The sequence below is a fragment of the Xenopus tropicalis genome, chromosome 2 (genome assembly GCF_000004195.4).
Source record: "Xenopus tropicalis strain Nigerian chromosome 2, UCB_Xtro_10.0, whole genome shotgun sequence".
In the NCBI taxonomy this organism is placed as follows: domain Eukaryota; kingdom Metazoa; phylum Chordata; class Amphibia; order Anura; family Pipidae; genus Xenopus; species Xenopus tropicalis.
Window position 1 is genome coordinate 105,784,610 of NC_030678.2, and position 14,617 is coordinate 105,799,226.

The 14,617-nt window shown below is 39.7% G+C and overlaps 1 protein-coding gene across 2 annotated transcripts; it reads right to left on the reverse strand.

Annotated features, from left to right (window-relative positions):
- Positions 1-2,190: 2,190 nt before the first annotated feature.
- On the reverse strand, positions 2,191-10,048 carry tceanc (transcription elongation factor A (SII) N-terminal and central domain containing). 2 transcript variants are annotated; one of them, XM_031895708.1, is made up of 3 exons: positions 10,007-10,048; positions 9,730-9,872; positions 2,191-4,732 (listed from the first exon to the last, which is right to left on the reverse strand). In XM_031895708.1, the coding sequence occupies exon 3, from the start codon at positions 4,728-4,730 to the stop codon at positions 3,681-3,683; it is 1,050 nt and encodes a 349-aa protein (XP_031751568.1). In that variant the 5' UTR covers positions 4,731-4,732; positions 9,730-9,872; positions 10,007-10,048; the 3' UTR covers positions 2,191-3,680.
- Positions 10,049-14,617: the final 4,569 nt, after the last annotated feature.

Sequence of the window (14,617 nt, forward strand, 5' to 3'; positions counted from 1 at the left end):
ATTCAGGGATAGAGTTCCAGAGGTAAGGAGCAGCGAGATAGAAAGGTTTAAGACGAGAGAGCGCAGTGGGTGTGGATGGTGTAAAGAGACGGAGGCTCTGAGAGGAGCGGAGGAGACGACCAGGAACATGTAGGGAGACCAGTGAAGAAATGTAGTGAGGAGCAGAGGAGTGAAGGGCTTTGAATGTCAGCAGAAGGATTTTGTAAGCTATCCTTTGCTTGACAGGCAGCCATGCTAGTGAGCTTAATTGAGGCTGGGCAGGATCCCTCTTAGGAGAGAGCAGGAGGATCCTGGCAGCAGAGTTTAAGATTGATTGCAGGGGAGAGAGGTGGGAGTCTGGGAGGCCGGTTAGTAGGAGATTGCAGTAATCTAAGCGGGAAAGGATAAGGGCATAGATTAGTGTTTTAGCTGTTGCTTGTGAAAGAAAGGGGCGTATCTTGGCAATATTGCGGAGGAAAAAGCGGCAGGTTTTGGCAGTGTTATTAATATGGTTAGAGAAGGAAAGAGACTGGTCAAAGATAACCCCAAGGCAGCGTTCAGAATTTACAGGGTTGATGGTCATGCCATCAATAGTAATGGTGAAAGGAGGAGGAGGGCCAGGTTTTTATGAAATAAGCAATCTGCTGCCACTCAATTCTTGTCGCCTCTCCCTCCCAAAGCTGCCAGCGGAAATACTATGAGGGCTGCCAGCTGGAATAGTGTTAGCGCTGCTCAGTATCCCAAATGACCAGGAAGCAGCATGGGGGTTGTTTGTTACCAACATTAGCCTAAATGATAAACTGATCTTCTTTTAATCTTCAACTACAAGAACTACATTTATATTTATTTTTGGAAGTTGATATAGTGTTTATGCACATTTTCTACATAAACCTAGCTGAATTAGCTCATGCCAAAAAGGTGGGTGTATATTTTCACTGGTAACTCAACTTTAGGCAACTGAATTTCATATATAAATATGTTGATTCATTAATATTTGTAATGTCAATGCAACCCCCTGAAAAACAAATCTGGATCCCCATTGCTTGCACCTCATGTTGTCTTCAGATTCTGTATTACCCACTACCACAGGTCAAATAAAGTAAAAAGTAAGATTTGAATTGGAACCATGTCACTGACACTCCCCAAGGCCTGCTTCCCTGCTCTGCCTTTTTCTGAGTAATTGGGATTAAACATAAAATTCCCCCCTAATTATACCTACTCACGATCACTAAAAACCATTGGCTTTTTAATGATTGTGAGTAGGTATAATTAGGGGGAAAGTTTGAAAGGGGGTGACTAGGGTATTACTGCAGGTGGGGCAAATAAGGGTGACTCCACAGACTGTGTCTAAAATTTCATTCCTCTCACCCTGGTGCTGTAAACAGTGCATCTTAGTGCCACAGATTGTAAATTCTATGGGGTTAACACTCGGGGACCTGAATGCTATGTAATTTACATTTTTGGGTTCCAGAAACTCAAATGTGACACCCGTATATAGGTGGCAAAATGCAGTTCAAATTTGATGCAAGTGATTAGCATAATATGTCCTTTTCTCAAAAACAAAACAGTGCACATTTAAAAAAGAGCTAAGTATAATGCACTGAAACACTGCAATTATTGGCCCTTATACACACAAGTTTGAATGCGCATTTTACTGAAATAAATGTTGACCATATATATATTCAATGTGTGCATTTGCATTTTTAAAGCAAAGAAACAGACATGCAGTATATCTTGTATGTGCATCAAATGCATAAATGTAGCATGTAGTCTTAAAAGGGGACCTGTCACCCCAATAAATAATTGTTTTCTATTGTGTTTGTTAAGCAAAATGAATTTTACTTACACTATATAAATTAATTCAGCCTTGGAATTCACAATTGCAGCAAGCAGGTAGGTGCCATTTTGTGGACACTGTTATTAAGGCAAGCTTTGCATCATGCCAAAATCTTGTTTCTATGCCAGTATGGGGAGACTTGATACCCATGTCCATACATTGGTTACAAAATGAGATGGTGAAAAGGGAGGGGGAATGTGAGGAATGCAGCAACATCTAAGAGTTCAGAATTAAAAGTGAAAGTAACTGTCTGCCATGCCTCTATGCCTAAGGTATAGAGGTGGGGCAGGCACTATATGATTGACAGCTAGGATTTTTAAATGCTTTTATAATGAGCATTGATGTGTTAATAAAAAATGAGTTTGTGTTTCATGTTTAATTTGAAAAGGACTTTTATTATACAGCATTTTATGCCTGGGTGATAGGTCCACTATAAAAATAAAGCATCTAAACTGCCACTCAAAATTTCCCACTTGTGCTTACATTTTGTGTAAATATGTCTGAGCAGGCAGAAGATGGTGCTTGTGTATGTTTATGAAGGTTAACATGTAATAACACTTTTGAACAGAATATACTGTGCAGGGAGGTAGCAGGAAGGGAGGACAATTAAAAGGGGCTGGGGTTTAGTAAGGCATAACTTCATTATATAAATCCAACTATGCAGGTTCACTTTGGTCATAGTAGTGAGTGAGTTGAAGCTCAATTTACTGTCCGTGTTCCTTTTACATTTCTTATTAAAAAATTTAAAAATTACACTTACTCAGAGTGATTTTATAAGAACTTCTGCAGTTTAATATCTTACATCATGCAGTTTTAAATAGATTAGCAGTTTTATACTGCTAATACCGGTCTATTAACTCAGTCTATTAACAGTTTACTTATTCCTTAGGCTGGACATATACAGGTAAGACAGCATGTTGGCCTTTAAAACAGCAGTGGTCTGCAAAATTCAGGGAAATCTAAATGCATCACAAGAGGGCAGCCGTGCAGAGCAAATAGGCACCCACAGCCTAATGTGATCACTGGGCTGCAGGATTTTCAGCCAAAGCTAACAGATATCTGAACAAATAAACATTTACTTTAGTGTGTGATTTTTGCTCAATTGTTTTTGTCTACTGTGGCAAATGTATCTCTTTATGTCTTTTTATACCTTCTACTTTTCATAGTAATATTGCCAATTTATATTAACAGTGTATATTGTTTATTTAAATTAAAATTAAATATTCCTTTTACAGCACAGTACTGCCCAAAAGGTAGGTTGTAACCCAGCAGATTTTGAGTTGCTGACCAGCAGATTACTGGATAACTGTTCTAGTTACATCTAGTTACAAATGATTCAGATATTAATTATGAGGCCTGGGAAATGGGTGGTGTTTTTTTAAATATTAATATATGCTTTGTCTTGTAATGCAATGACCCAAAGACCCTATCTCAATCGACTTTTACTAAATACAGAATCCCATATCAGTAATGTCTGGGCACCATAGATATAATAATAATACTCCATTTCTACATTTATTATACATGTCTGAGGGGGCTGCCACAGTACCCTACGGAATTCTCAGTGAATGAAATATTGATCACAAATAGATATTTGTTGTGACAGTTTTGTTAAAAAAATGCTTTGCCAAGGATAGACTGTTTTAACTCTTATTCTTATGGTATTCAAAGAGGCACTGTTGTATATTAATAAATTAGACACTTTTAAGGTTATACTCTGAAATAAGTGTAGACATAACAGTTTTAAAGTAAGTTTTAAAATAATCTTAGTTCTTGTTCACTAAAATAAATAATTTATGTCCTGATCATTTACCTATTGTTAGAAAAAAAAAAGCCAAACACAGTTCAAGTCCAATGTGCAAACTCATAGGCAGACCCATCTATTGTGGTACCATTGTTCACCACATTCATTACATATTACAAATGTCATCATCTCCTCATCAGGGTTTCCTGTTCGTACCCAACCTGGAAGAAAAAGTGTCCCCCTAGATATCATTGTTACTGTACAGTTAAACTTATCACACCTCCGACATCTGATCTTATTGGTGTGAACACCATCAACTCCTTGTGGTAGCTGATGCTCCTGAACACAGGTTTCAGTGTAGTTTGCTCTAAGATTCCTTAATTCATCGCAGGCCATTTCCATAACACCCATCTCAGCAAATACCTTAGGACTTAAAGCTCTGGATAAAATCTGCATCTTTAAATGGGAATTTTTAGGATTTTTCAAATTGGAAATTTTGCTTCTGATGCAGTTTCTGTATTTCTTGGTATTACCAGCATGTATTTTATAGATGTTCTCTTCAATTGCCTTTGCTAAATTCTGCAGTTTCTCTTGGCATTCCGAGTCTTCTCTCAATGCTTGGTATAAGAGCTCTGTGCATTTGGTTCTCAGAGCCAAATCTTCAGCGTTTACTTTCTTAGGAACTTCATGGTCTGTAACAGATTCCTCATGGTTACCATAACAATCTTGTGCGCTTGAATCGGATTTGTTTAGATTGAATTTGTAAGAAGATGGGCTACTTGTGCTTTTATTAATCAATATTTTTTGTTCACTGTTGTGAACTTGATCTTGGATATCGACAGCTAGTTTCTCAGGACCTTCTTTGTTTTCACATATTTTACTACAATGCTCACAAATGCAGCTAGTTTCATGGCAACACTTTCTATATAGTTTTTTCCATTTGGACAATAAAACTTTTGCCTTTAATTTCAATGCTCCTCTTGGACAGGTCTTAAGAACTCTGTAAACAACTCTGACAATATCAGTACCCTGCAGAATTCCTGATGTGACTTCTGCTTTTTCAAAGTAAGTAAGGTGGAATGCAAGGTCTTCATATTTTCTCTCAGCCAGAAGATTTTCCACTTCTAACGCTCTGGAAACAAGCTCCTTATTAATGTCTTTGTGTAGCATTTCTACAGTTGGGAAAAAAGAAGGCAACATAAAAAATCTCTTTCTAGCTGAAGTGTTTAAATATTGGTCTTTTAAGTTTCTCAGTTCTTTCTCAGTAAGTTTTTCTTTTATGAACTGACCTTACATATCTGAACTTTTAAATGCAATTCATTTAGGCTGCCCAATAAAATAGGGCCCTAAAGCTATAAGGCTTTAAAGAAACTAATATTACTCAGCTACTAAGAAGAGTGGAGAAGCTATTTCTTTCACCAACTATATACTTTCTTTTAAAGGAGAAGGAAAGGCAAAGTCACTTGGGGGTGCCAAAATGTTAGGCATCCCCAAGTGACTTAAATCGCTTACATTGTACCCCGGGCTGGTGCCCCTGTTAGGAGAGAACAGCACCAGCCCGGGGTAGCTGCAGCGCTTCCTCCTTCCTGCTTTGCTAGCGCACGCATGCGCAGTAGAGTGAGAAGCCGAACTTTATTTGAGAAGTCGGCTTTTCACTCTGCTGCGCATGCGCCTGTCATTTAGTCCTTCCAAAACGAAGGCGGGAGGAGGAAGCGCTCCACTACAGGTTAGAAGGTAGAAGGTAAGCGATTAAGTCACTTGGGGGTGCCTAACATTTTGGTACCCCCAAGTGACTTTGCCTTTCCTTCTCCTTTAAAAGAAAGTATATAGTTGGTGAAAGAAATAGCTTCTCCACTCTTCCTAGTAGCTGAGTAATATTAGTATGGTAAGCGATTTAAGTCACTTGGGGGTGCCTAACATTTTGGCACCCCAAAGTGACATAGCCTTTCCTTGTCCTTTAAAGCAGTTTCCCCACCAAAGGTCTAAATTAATAGTTTTGAAATAGTTTTACTTGCTTCGTAGTATGGGGACACTTAGGCCATTAATATTTGAGAAGAATTCCTATTTGATTTTCTAGATATTCCAGGAAGCCTAGCTTGAGTAACAAATGAAGGAGAAGTAAACCCTTAAAATGAATATGGCTAGAAATGCATTTTTATATACTGAACTTATTGCACCAGCCTAAAGGTTTAGCTTTTCTCTAGCAGTAATGATACAGGCCCCTGTCACAGGGGCTTCAACAGTTTTTTAGGAGTTTCAGTGATACTCACGTGCTTAGTGTGTTCTGAGCAGTTGTTGAGAAGGGGTTAAGGGGGGGCTATGTTGTTGTCACAAACTACCAAACAGAAAATGAGGTTTGCCATCATATAAAAGCTGATGCTACACACTGATTATTAAATACTGATGCTAATTTTACTGTTTTCAGAACTTACATGTACTAATAATGTGAATTATTTACTAATCAGCCTTATTTTGTGACAAAACATAATGAACACTTTTCTGCCCAATTTTTTATAGTACGTTGAAACTGCACCCAGTAATGTCCCATGAGTATTGGATGCTTGAGCCAAAGTTGTTAGGAGAACTCTTTGCTTACAATATTTGCACACTCCTCCCCTCTTTAGAAATATGTAGTAGCAGCTCTACTTGCATAAGTTAGTTCTATTTATCACTGCAGGTCCATACCTAATGGTGCAGAGACTATAGAGGGCCACACATTGTAAGATCTGCTTGTTTGGAAAGGTCAACAAGCGAGCGGATCTTCTCCCGATATACTCATTTACGGGTGGGCGATATCGGGCTAATTCGATTGTTTTGGCTATAGGGCCAAATAATCAGATTAAAAGCAGGGCATAGGCGCAGTCGGATGTGGGGCCGTATCAATGAGCCAATACGGTCCCCAATGGAAAAATCAAACCTGCCTGAGATATGGCCAATTTCAGGCCAATATCCAAAGCTGAAATTGGCCCGTATATGGCCACCTTGATACAGGATAAATATATAATCATCTGTTTAAAGGGGAATTCCAGCTTCCAAAACTTGTTAAAGAGCCCCAAAAAAAAATCACTGTAATAGATTCCTACAAAAAGTATGAATAAATACAATTTTTATATTGCAAAGTTGCTTTAAACTATGTTTTCTTTTTAAAAAGCTTAAGTTGTGTTTGGGTGGAGTTCCCCTTTAAAATGACTTGATTTGCTCAGATAACTGCTTATGTGAAAGTGAACATAATAATAAACACAATAATTGTTTTTATCCCAAATTAAAATCAGGAACACTATATTACTTATCACTGCATACTTGAAAAGCATAGTGTTAAAATGCTACATGCCCCTGCCCCTTTAAGTAAAGGTGGCCACACAAGGTAATATTTGTGAGGTTGCCTAACAAGGGAATCTTCCACCAATATGCCCTAGGGCAGGGGTCCCCAACCTTTTTTTACCTGTGAGCCAAATTCAAATTTAAAAACGTGGGGAGCAACACAAGCATAAAACATGTTCCTGGGATGCCAAATAAGGACTGTTATTGGCTATTTGGTAGCCCCTTATGGACCGGCAGCCTACAGGAGGCTCTGTTTGGCAGTACACCAGGTTTTTATGCAACCAAAACTTGACTCCAAGCCAGGAATTCAAAAATTAGCAACAAGTTGCTCACAAGCCACTGGTTGGGGATCACGGCCCTAGGACCAAACTATTGCATTACAATGTAGAGGATACGAAAAGTCGGAGCAAGGTCTGCATCAATAAGCCCCCACTCAGCAACTCCTGCAACAGAGGTATGTGACTAAGGTCCTATCGCTACAGTGCCCTCCATAATGTTTGGTACAAAGACACATTTTTCTTTGAATTGCCCCTCAGTGTAAAATTTTAAATCAATTCAGATGTGATCAATGTGCACATTCCAGACTTTACTTTAAAGTTATCTGCATACATTTAAGTTTGCTCGAGGTAGTATACAAGCGTTAGGGCTCTGGCACACGGGGAGATTAGTCGCCCGCGACAAATCTCCCTGTTCGCGGGCGACTAATCTCTCGAATTGCCATCCCACCGGTGACAATGTAAGTCGCCGGTGGGATGGCACACACGGCGGCGCGATTTCGGCAAATCGCTGAAAATACCTCGTGAGGCAACTTCGCCGATCTGCCGAAATCGCCTGCGAAGCGTGCCGTCCCACCGGCGACTTACATTCTCGCTGGTGGGATGGCAATTCGGGGAGATTAGTCGCCCGCGAACAGGGAGATTTGTCGCGGGCGACTAATCTCCCCGTGTGCCAGAGCCCTTAAAAACGCTCAATCATTATTGGCACATTTGTGTAGTACAGACCTCGAGCTACATGCCAATAAAGACTGAACGTTCCTCTTGCCATCACTCCGATACAGGTAAATCTTTGTCTAGTCTGTCAATAACACATTTTCCCAGAATTCTGTAGGCAAACTGTAATCTGGCCATTTTTGTGGCTAACTAGTTTGCCACACTGGTTTGCATCTTGCAGTGTAGCCTCTGTATTTCTGTTCATGATGTCTTCTGCAGATAGTAGTCTCTGACAAAGATACAGCTGCCTCCTGAAGAGTGTTTCTGATCTGTTGGACAGGTGTTTTAGGTGATTTTTCTTTACCATAGTGAGAATTTTTCTGTCATTAGCAGTGGAGGTCTTTCTCAGCCTACCAGTCCCTTTGCAATTACAGAGCACACCAGTACATTCCTTCTTCTGAATGATATTGCAGACAGTTGATTTTTGTAATCCTATGGTTTGACCAATGTCTCTAAGGGCTGTGACTCACGGGGAGATTAGTTGCGCCACAACAAATCTCCCTTGCCTTGAGCGGAAACTTTGGCGACTACGGCAAATCGCGCCACCGCATATGCCATCCTACCGGAGATTTACATTCTAACCAGTGGGATGGCATTGCGGGGAGATTAGTCGCCCGTGACAAGGGAGATTTGTTGTGGCGCGACTAATCTCCCCGTGTGTCACAGCCCTAAAGGCTACTAAACTCCAGAAAATATCCTGCCATAGACAATACTGAGAATTGCCTTTGCTAAAACACATGTAGAGACAATTATCAGTAAATGATCAGCATTGTCTATTTTAGTAGCCACAACAAGTAGCTGCTACTAGTAGCTCTGTGTGTCTTCACCCTAATGGTTTTATTCTTGTTTTTCAGCCTTATAATAGCTTCCTTGACTTTCATTAACATAAGCAAGCAAGGTATCTTATCCCTGCACTAATGAAGCAATAAAACACACCTGAGTTATCTCAAACACCTGTAAATCCAATCGTCCCAAACATTATGGTGCCCTGAAATGAGGGGGACTATGTATAAAAAGTGTTGTAACTTCTACATAGTAAAAACTAAAATACATGCAAATAACTTTCATTTTAAGTCTGGAATGTGCACTTTAATCATGTCTTAATTGCTTGATTTAAAATTATACACTGAGCAGCACAGGGGTAAATTTAAAAAATTTGGGTCTTTGTCCCAATCATTATGGAGGGCACTGTCCTTTTAATTCTGGCCCTGCATGTATAGGGTCCTTTGAAAGCCTCTCTAAGGGCTCTGGCACACGGGGAGATTAGTCGCCTGCGACAAATCTCCCTGTTCGCGGGCGACTAATCTCCCCGAAATGCCATCCCACCGGTGAAAATGTACATACGCAGCGGCGCGATTTCAGTGAAATTGCGAAAGTTGCCTTGAGAGGAAACTTCCGCAATTTCACTGAAATTGCGCGCCGCCGCGTATGCCATCCCACCGGCAATTTACATTTTCGCTGGTGGGATGGCATCACGGGGAGATTAGTCGCCCGCAAACAGGGAGATTTGGGCAAAGATAAGTCAGATAGCGATTGTGTATAAACACAGAATACAGAGTAATAACTGCGCTAGGAGTAAACAAATAAAAAGCAAGTAAAAGTCAGCTGCACCACAAATCGTGGATCCAATAGTCCACTTGTAAATAATAAAAGTTCCCCACAGGTGCGCTTGTTCCAGACACCTTCACAGCTCCTCCACGTCACAGCAATACTTTACAAAGTAGCCTTTTCATATATGCACCTCACAGTAAGTGGAGACAAACATGTATCACTTTTCTCCCTGTTCTAAAACAAATGGCCAGGGATCATGAAGCATGTACTGGATCGTGAACAATTTCCCTGCTACTGGATCTACTCACTGTGTCTCAGATTGCAAAGTGCATATCACGCCGTTTACTACTCCATATTCTCCCTCCGTGCTGATAACAAAGACTTCCTCCTGTCCTGAATTCCACAAGCGACCACGTGACTCCCTCTGGTCAATCACGTTGTCCCTTCTCTCCTGTGTGAGAGGAATGCAACAAAGCAAGGGGGGGTGGGAGGGGGAAGCGTGCAGAGGTAGGATTCAATCAGGCTGTGTAGTTATGCCCATAGGCGGATTTTCAATAAGGCTTGGGGAGGAACCTGCTTTGGCACCTTAAAACCTGGCTCTGTTTCTGCACTTCCCTGCAAATCTTCTCTGGGTTCTGCAGAAATCAGCTGTGCTCTGATTGGATCTTTGTTCTTGTGGATTCACCAATCAAAGCACAGCTTTCTGGACAGGCAGTAAAATTTACCAATCAAGGCTTAGATGCAGACAGGGATCGGGAAATTTTGCTGGAGGCAGTGCAGAATTGAAGACTAAAAAAAAAAGAATGTGCGGGCTGTAAACTTTACCCAAGAACCAACTTTGAACTTTTGCTGCAGTTTTCATCCCACAGATACTATACACAAGTACTATACATGTTCTAAAGACTGACCCACTAGCTGAAATTAAATTGGTTTTTGTCACCTGACATATATAATATCCCTATCCCCTACCCTAACAGATGGAGGGTAAGTTAACTTTTCCCCCCGACAAAGCTCATTGTGCTTTAATATATTTGTTATGGTTTTTTGCACTATTTTTCTTTTACCTTTGTCATTGTTTTTTTCATTTCTAGTTAGTTACAGTGGAGCCCATGCTGTGTATCAGTGCCAGTGTTATAGTGCCAGGGCCTGAATATCTGCCATCTGTACCCACTGCTCCTCATGGCATATAATGTGCTGGTTTTGTATATAAAGACTGCGTCTCACTGTATATAACGTGCTTGGGATGTCAGTACCTGCTGCCTCTCTCTATAAAGCTAACTTAAACACATCTAAAGGGGTGGTTCACTTTTAAGTTAACTTGTAGTATGTTATAGAATGGCCTATTCCTAGCAGCTTTGCAATTGGTCTTCCTAGTTAATCTTTTATAGTTTTTAAATAATTTGTCTTTCACTTCTGCCTCTTTCCAGCTTTCAAATGAGGGTCACTAACCAAAAAGTATTGCTCTGTGAAGCTACAGTTTTATTTTTCCATACAGGCCCCTAAACTATTCATATTCCCATCTCTTATTTAAACCACTACCTGGTAAATAAGACCCTAGCAACCAGATAGCTGCTGAAATACGAAATGGAGAGCTGCTGAACAATAAGCTAAATAACCGGAAAACCATTAAAAATAAAAGAGGACCAATTGCAAATTGTCTCAGAATATCAATGTCTACCTTATATTAAAAGTTAATTTAAAGGTGAACTACCCCTTGAAGCTAACTGATCACAAACATAAATGTATAGAGAACCCCTAACAGAAGTGCACGTATGAATGCTTTTACATCCTAAGCATTTTAGGGTTAAAAAAAGCACCCCCACCTGCACTTTTGCACAGTAACCCTGGAAGTCAGTGGCAAGAGGTAGTTGGGAGGTTAATTTTTTACACCAGCAGTGAATCCACTAAGTCTCACATTAGCTGTAGGTCAGACTCTGTCTTCAGCCTCCCCAAACAAAAAAGTCACCCTCCGCCTATGGTTATGCCAAAGAACATTTATTTGATCATAATAAAAGCCCAACGCGTCTCGTATGAAAATACTTTCTCAGGGGCATTATCAGAGGGAAATGCCGTCCCCATTATATTATGTCATCAATTAATTATGCAAATGATCTAAAAGTCAATCAAGTTTTATACACACAATAAATATCACTTCTAAAATGAGTTAAAAGATAAAAGAAAAATGAAAGTTCTTTCATTAAGACACAGAATGCTTCAGACAATATTACTAAAATTGTGATGTCATGTCAATCCCTTAGGACGCACTGCAGATCTATGTCAATATTTAACCCTTTAGGTGTAAGTGTTTGCAGCCTATGAATCCAAAAGGTTTCTTCCCTGGATATGGCCTTGGTTATATCTCCCCACCTCCACTGAGTCCTTTTTTGGCAGATCCCCATAAAGGATAGGAGTGAGGAGTCACTGTTATGTGCAATTTTAAAATGAGTAGAAACACTATGAGTGGACAAACTGACCTTTATATTTCTAATATGTTCTCATATTTGAATTTTTAAACTTCTGCTAGTCCTTCCTACGTACTGTAGCCCAAAGGGCATTCCAATAAATAAACAACATTTTTACTATTACATGTTATCGTATCCTTAATTTGGAACTCTTCACGTGTTACATTTGATTTATATGAAGATATTCTTTTTTTCTGATTTTTGCATGTCTTGCACCCCTTACATTTAGTACATTTATAGAAGCCTTTTGTGTCCTTGTTTTGGAAAAAAAAGTTTTTCTTTGTGGCTCCTCAATGTTTTCCGCGAGACAACTAGGGACCAGCATCTGTTTAATAGTTTGAGGCTTCTTATATATCACCTGTGGGTGATCCCTTAGATGTTCGCTAAGATCTTTATCTTTTTTGATAATGTGCCAGTGTTTTCTCAGTATGTTTTCTACTTTGCCTTTAGAGCTGTTAAAAGTAGTAATAAAAGGAATAGTCTGCAATGCATTTTCTCCCGTTTCTCCTTCCTTTTATTATTAGCATTCAACAGCTGAACTCTGTCTAAGTTATCGCATCGGTTCTTTGCTTGCTTAATTATTTCTTCCGAGTACCCTTTTTCCTTAAATTGATTTATTAAGATATTACATTCTTTTTCATAGTCTATAGGACGACTACAATTTCTCTTAATCCTGTTAAACTGGCCATAAGGGATGTTGTTTAACCATTTCCTATGGTGACAACTGTTATTAGGGATAAAACCATTGCAGTCAGTTGGTTTACGGTACAGACCTGTTTCTAATTTTCCATTTTCTGGGAATATCACTAAATCCAAAAAATGTATACTTAATCTACTTGCATTGCTTGTGAGGTGTATATTAAAATGATTTTTATTTAATTTTTCTATAAAATGTGTTAGGTCTTCATCAGTTCCTTCCCAGATGAACAAGCAATCATCGATATAGCACTTCCAAGCCACTAAACCTGAATTATTAATCATATAAGGGTTAATTACTTGTTCTTCCCAATACCCCATAAACAGGTTAGCGTAGCTTGGCGCAAATCGAGTGCCCATTGCGGTGCCCTTTATTTGTAGAAAGTAATCCCCTTCAAACCAAAAATAGTTTTTATTGAGTATAAACTCAATTCTTTCCATTATAAATTCCCTTTGGTTCTGATTCAATAGATTATCTTTGTCTAGAAAGTGTTTTACCGCTTCCAGACCTTGTTGATGATCTATTACTGTATATAGGGAAGTTACATTGCATGTTCCCAATATGTATTTTGCTTCCACGGGATTTTACCTACAAAGTCAATTGTGTCAATGGTGTCTTTTAGATATGAGGGTAAAATCTTTACATACATCGCGAGTCTCGCGAGTCTTTTTCGGCGATTTCCCGAAATCGCGCCACCGCGTGTGCCATCCCAGCGGCGACTTACATTGTCGCCGGTGGGATGGCAGGTGAAGGCAACTCGGCAAGATTAGTCGCCCGCGAACAGGGAGATTTGTCGCGGGCGACTAATCTCCCCGTGTGCCAGAGCCCTAAAGGAGTAAAAAATAATAAAGAACTAGTAATAAAACTAAATCTAAAACGATTCTTATCATCAAAACCTTCATAAAATGGGATCAAAGGGCTATTCTTATATGCTCCTTAAAGTCTAGTTCTGTTAGGTTAGTTTTAAACAATCTGATTACAGTGTGATTGATTTACATTTTATGTGATTAACCATTCATTCTTGCATTAAAGTAAAATTCGCTCCCACAATCTGTCAGACCTGTTCTCCCAATCTCTCTGCCTTCAAAAGATCTCTAAAACCACATTTATTTAGAGAAGCTTACCCTAATTTAGCCTAACAAAACCTCAGTGTGCTGCTAAAAGCAATAACCTGTGCCACATTTCTCACCTTGCTTAACTCTGACCTTGCCCATTCCCACACCTTGTGTCTCAAACCTTCTTGTAGATTGTAAGCTCTTTTGGGCAGGGCTCTCTTTACCTCTTGTATCGGTTATTGGTTGCTTTATATGTTACTCTGTATGTCCAATGTATGAAACACATTTATTGTACAGCGCTGCGGAATATGTTGGCGTTTTATAAATAAATGCTAATAATAATTATAATAATACTATGAAGTGAAATTTTTTTTTTGAAAATGTTAAAAGAAGTGCCGGGCCAAGCCGGGCAGGCGCCCTAGGCAACCTGGTCGGCTTGGCCTGCCCACCCCCAACACCCGCCTAACCCCCAACACCCGCCTCCCCCCCCCCGTGTGTGCGCTGGTGCATGCGCATACAGGGCGGCGGAGTTACCGGGGCTGCTGCAGAGGGGATAACTGAGGACTCAGAGGAGCAGTTCTGTTTATGGCTATATATGGAGAGACCTTTCTGATAAAGCTTACTTAGATTTTACTTTTCCTTCTCCTTTAAAAGCGCAAATAGACTTCTTTATATTTAATTCTTAAATTTCACATGGGGCTAGCCATATTCTTCATTTTCCAGTAAGCCACAGCCATGTGACTTTTGTTCTAACACACTTCAGTCACTCTTTATTGCTGGAACTGCAAGTTGGAGTGAAATCACCCCCCAAGCAACTGATCAGCAGAACAATACAGAGTACTGGATACCGTTCAGTTCCTCTATCTTGAACTGATATAGATAGCTTGTGTTTGTTATGCCTATGATTAAGTGTATATTTACACGAAACGCGTCAGGCGTATTGTTTTTAAATGGAGTAATAAAAATCGAGTTTTAAGCAAGC

Coding starts and splice junctions, on each gene's coding strand:
- tceanc (XM_031895708.1), bottom strand. CDS start 4,730: ATGCTACACAAAGACATTAATAAGGAGCTTGTTTCCAGAGCGTTAGAA.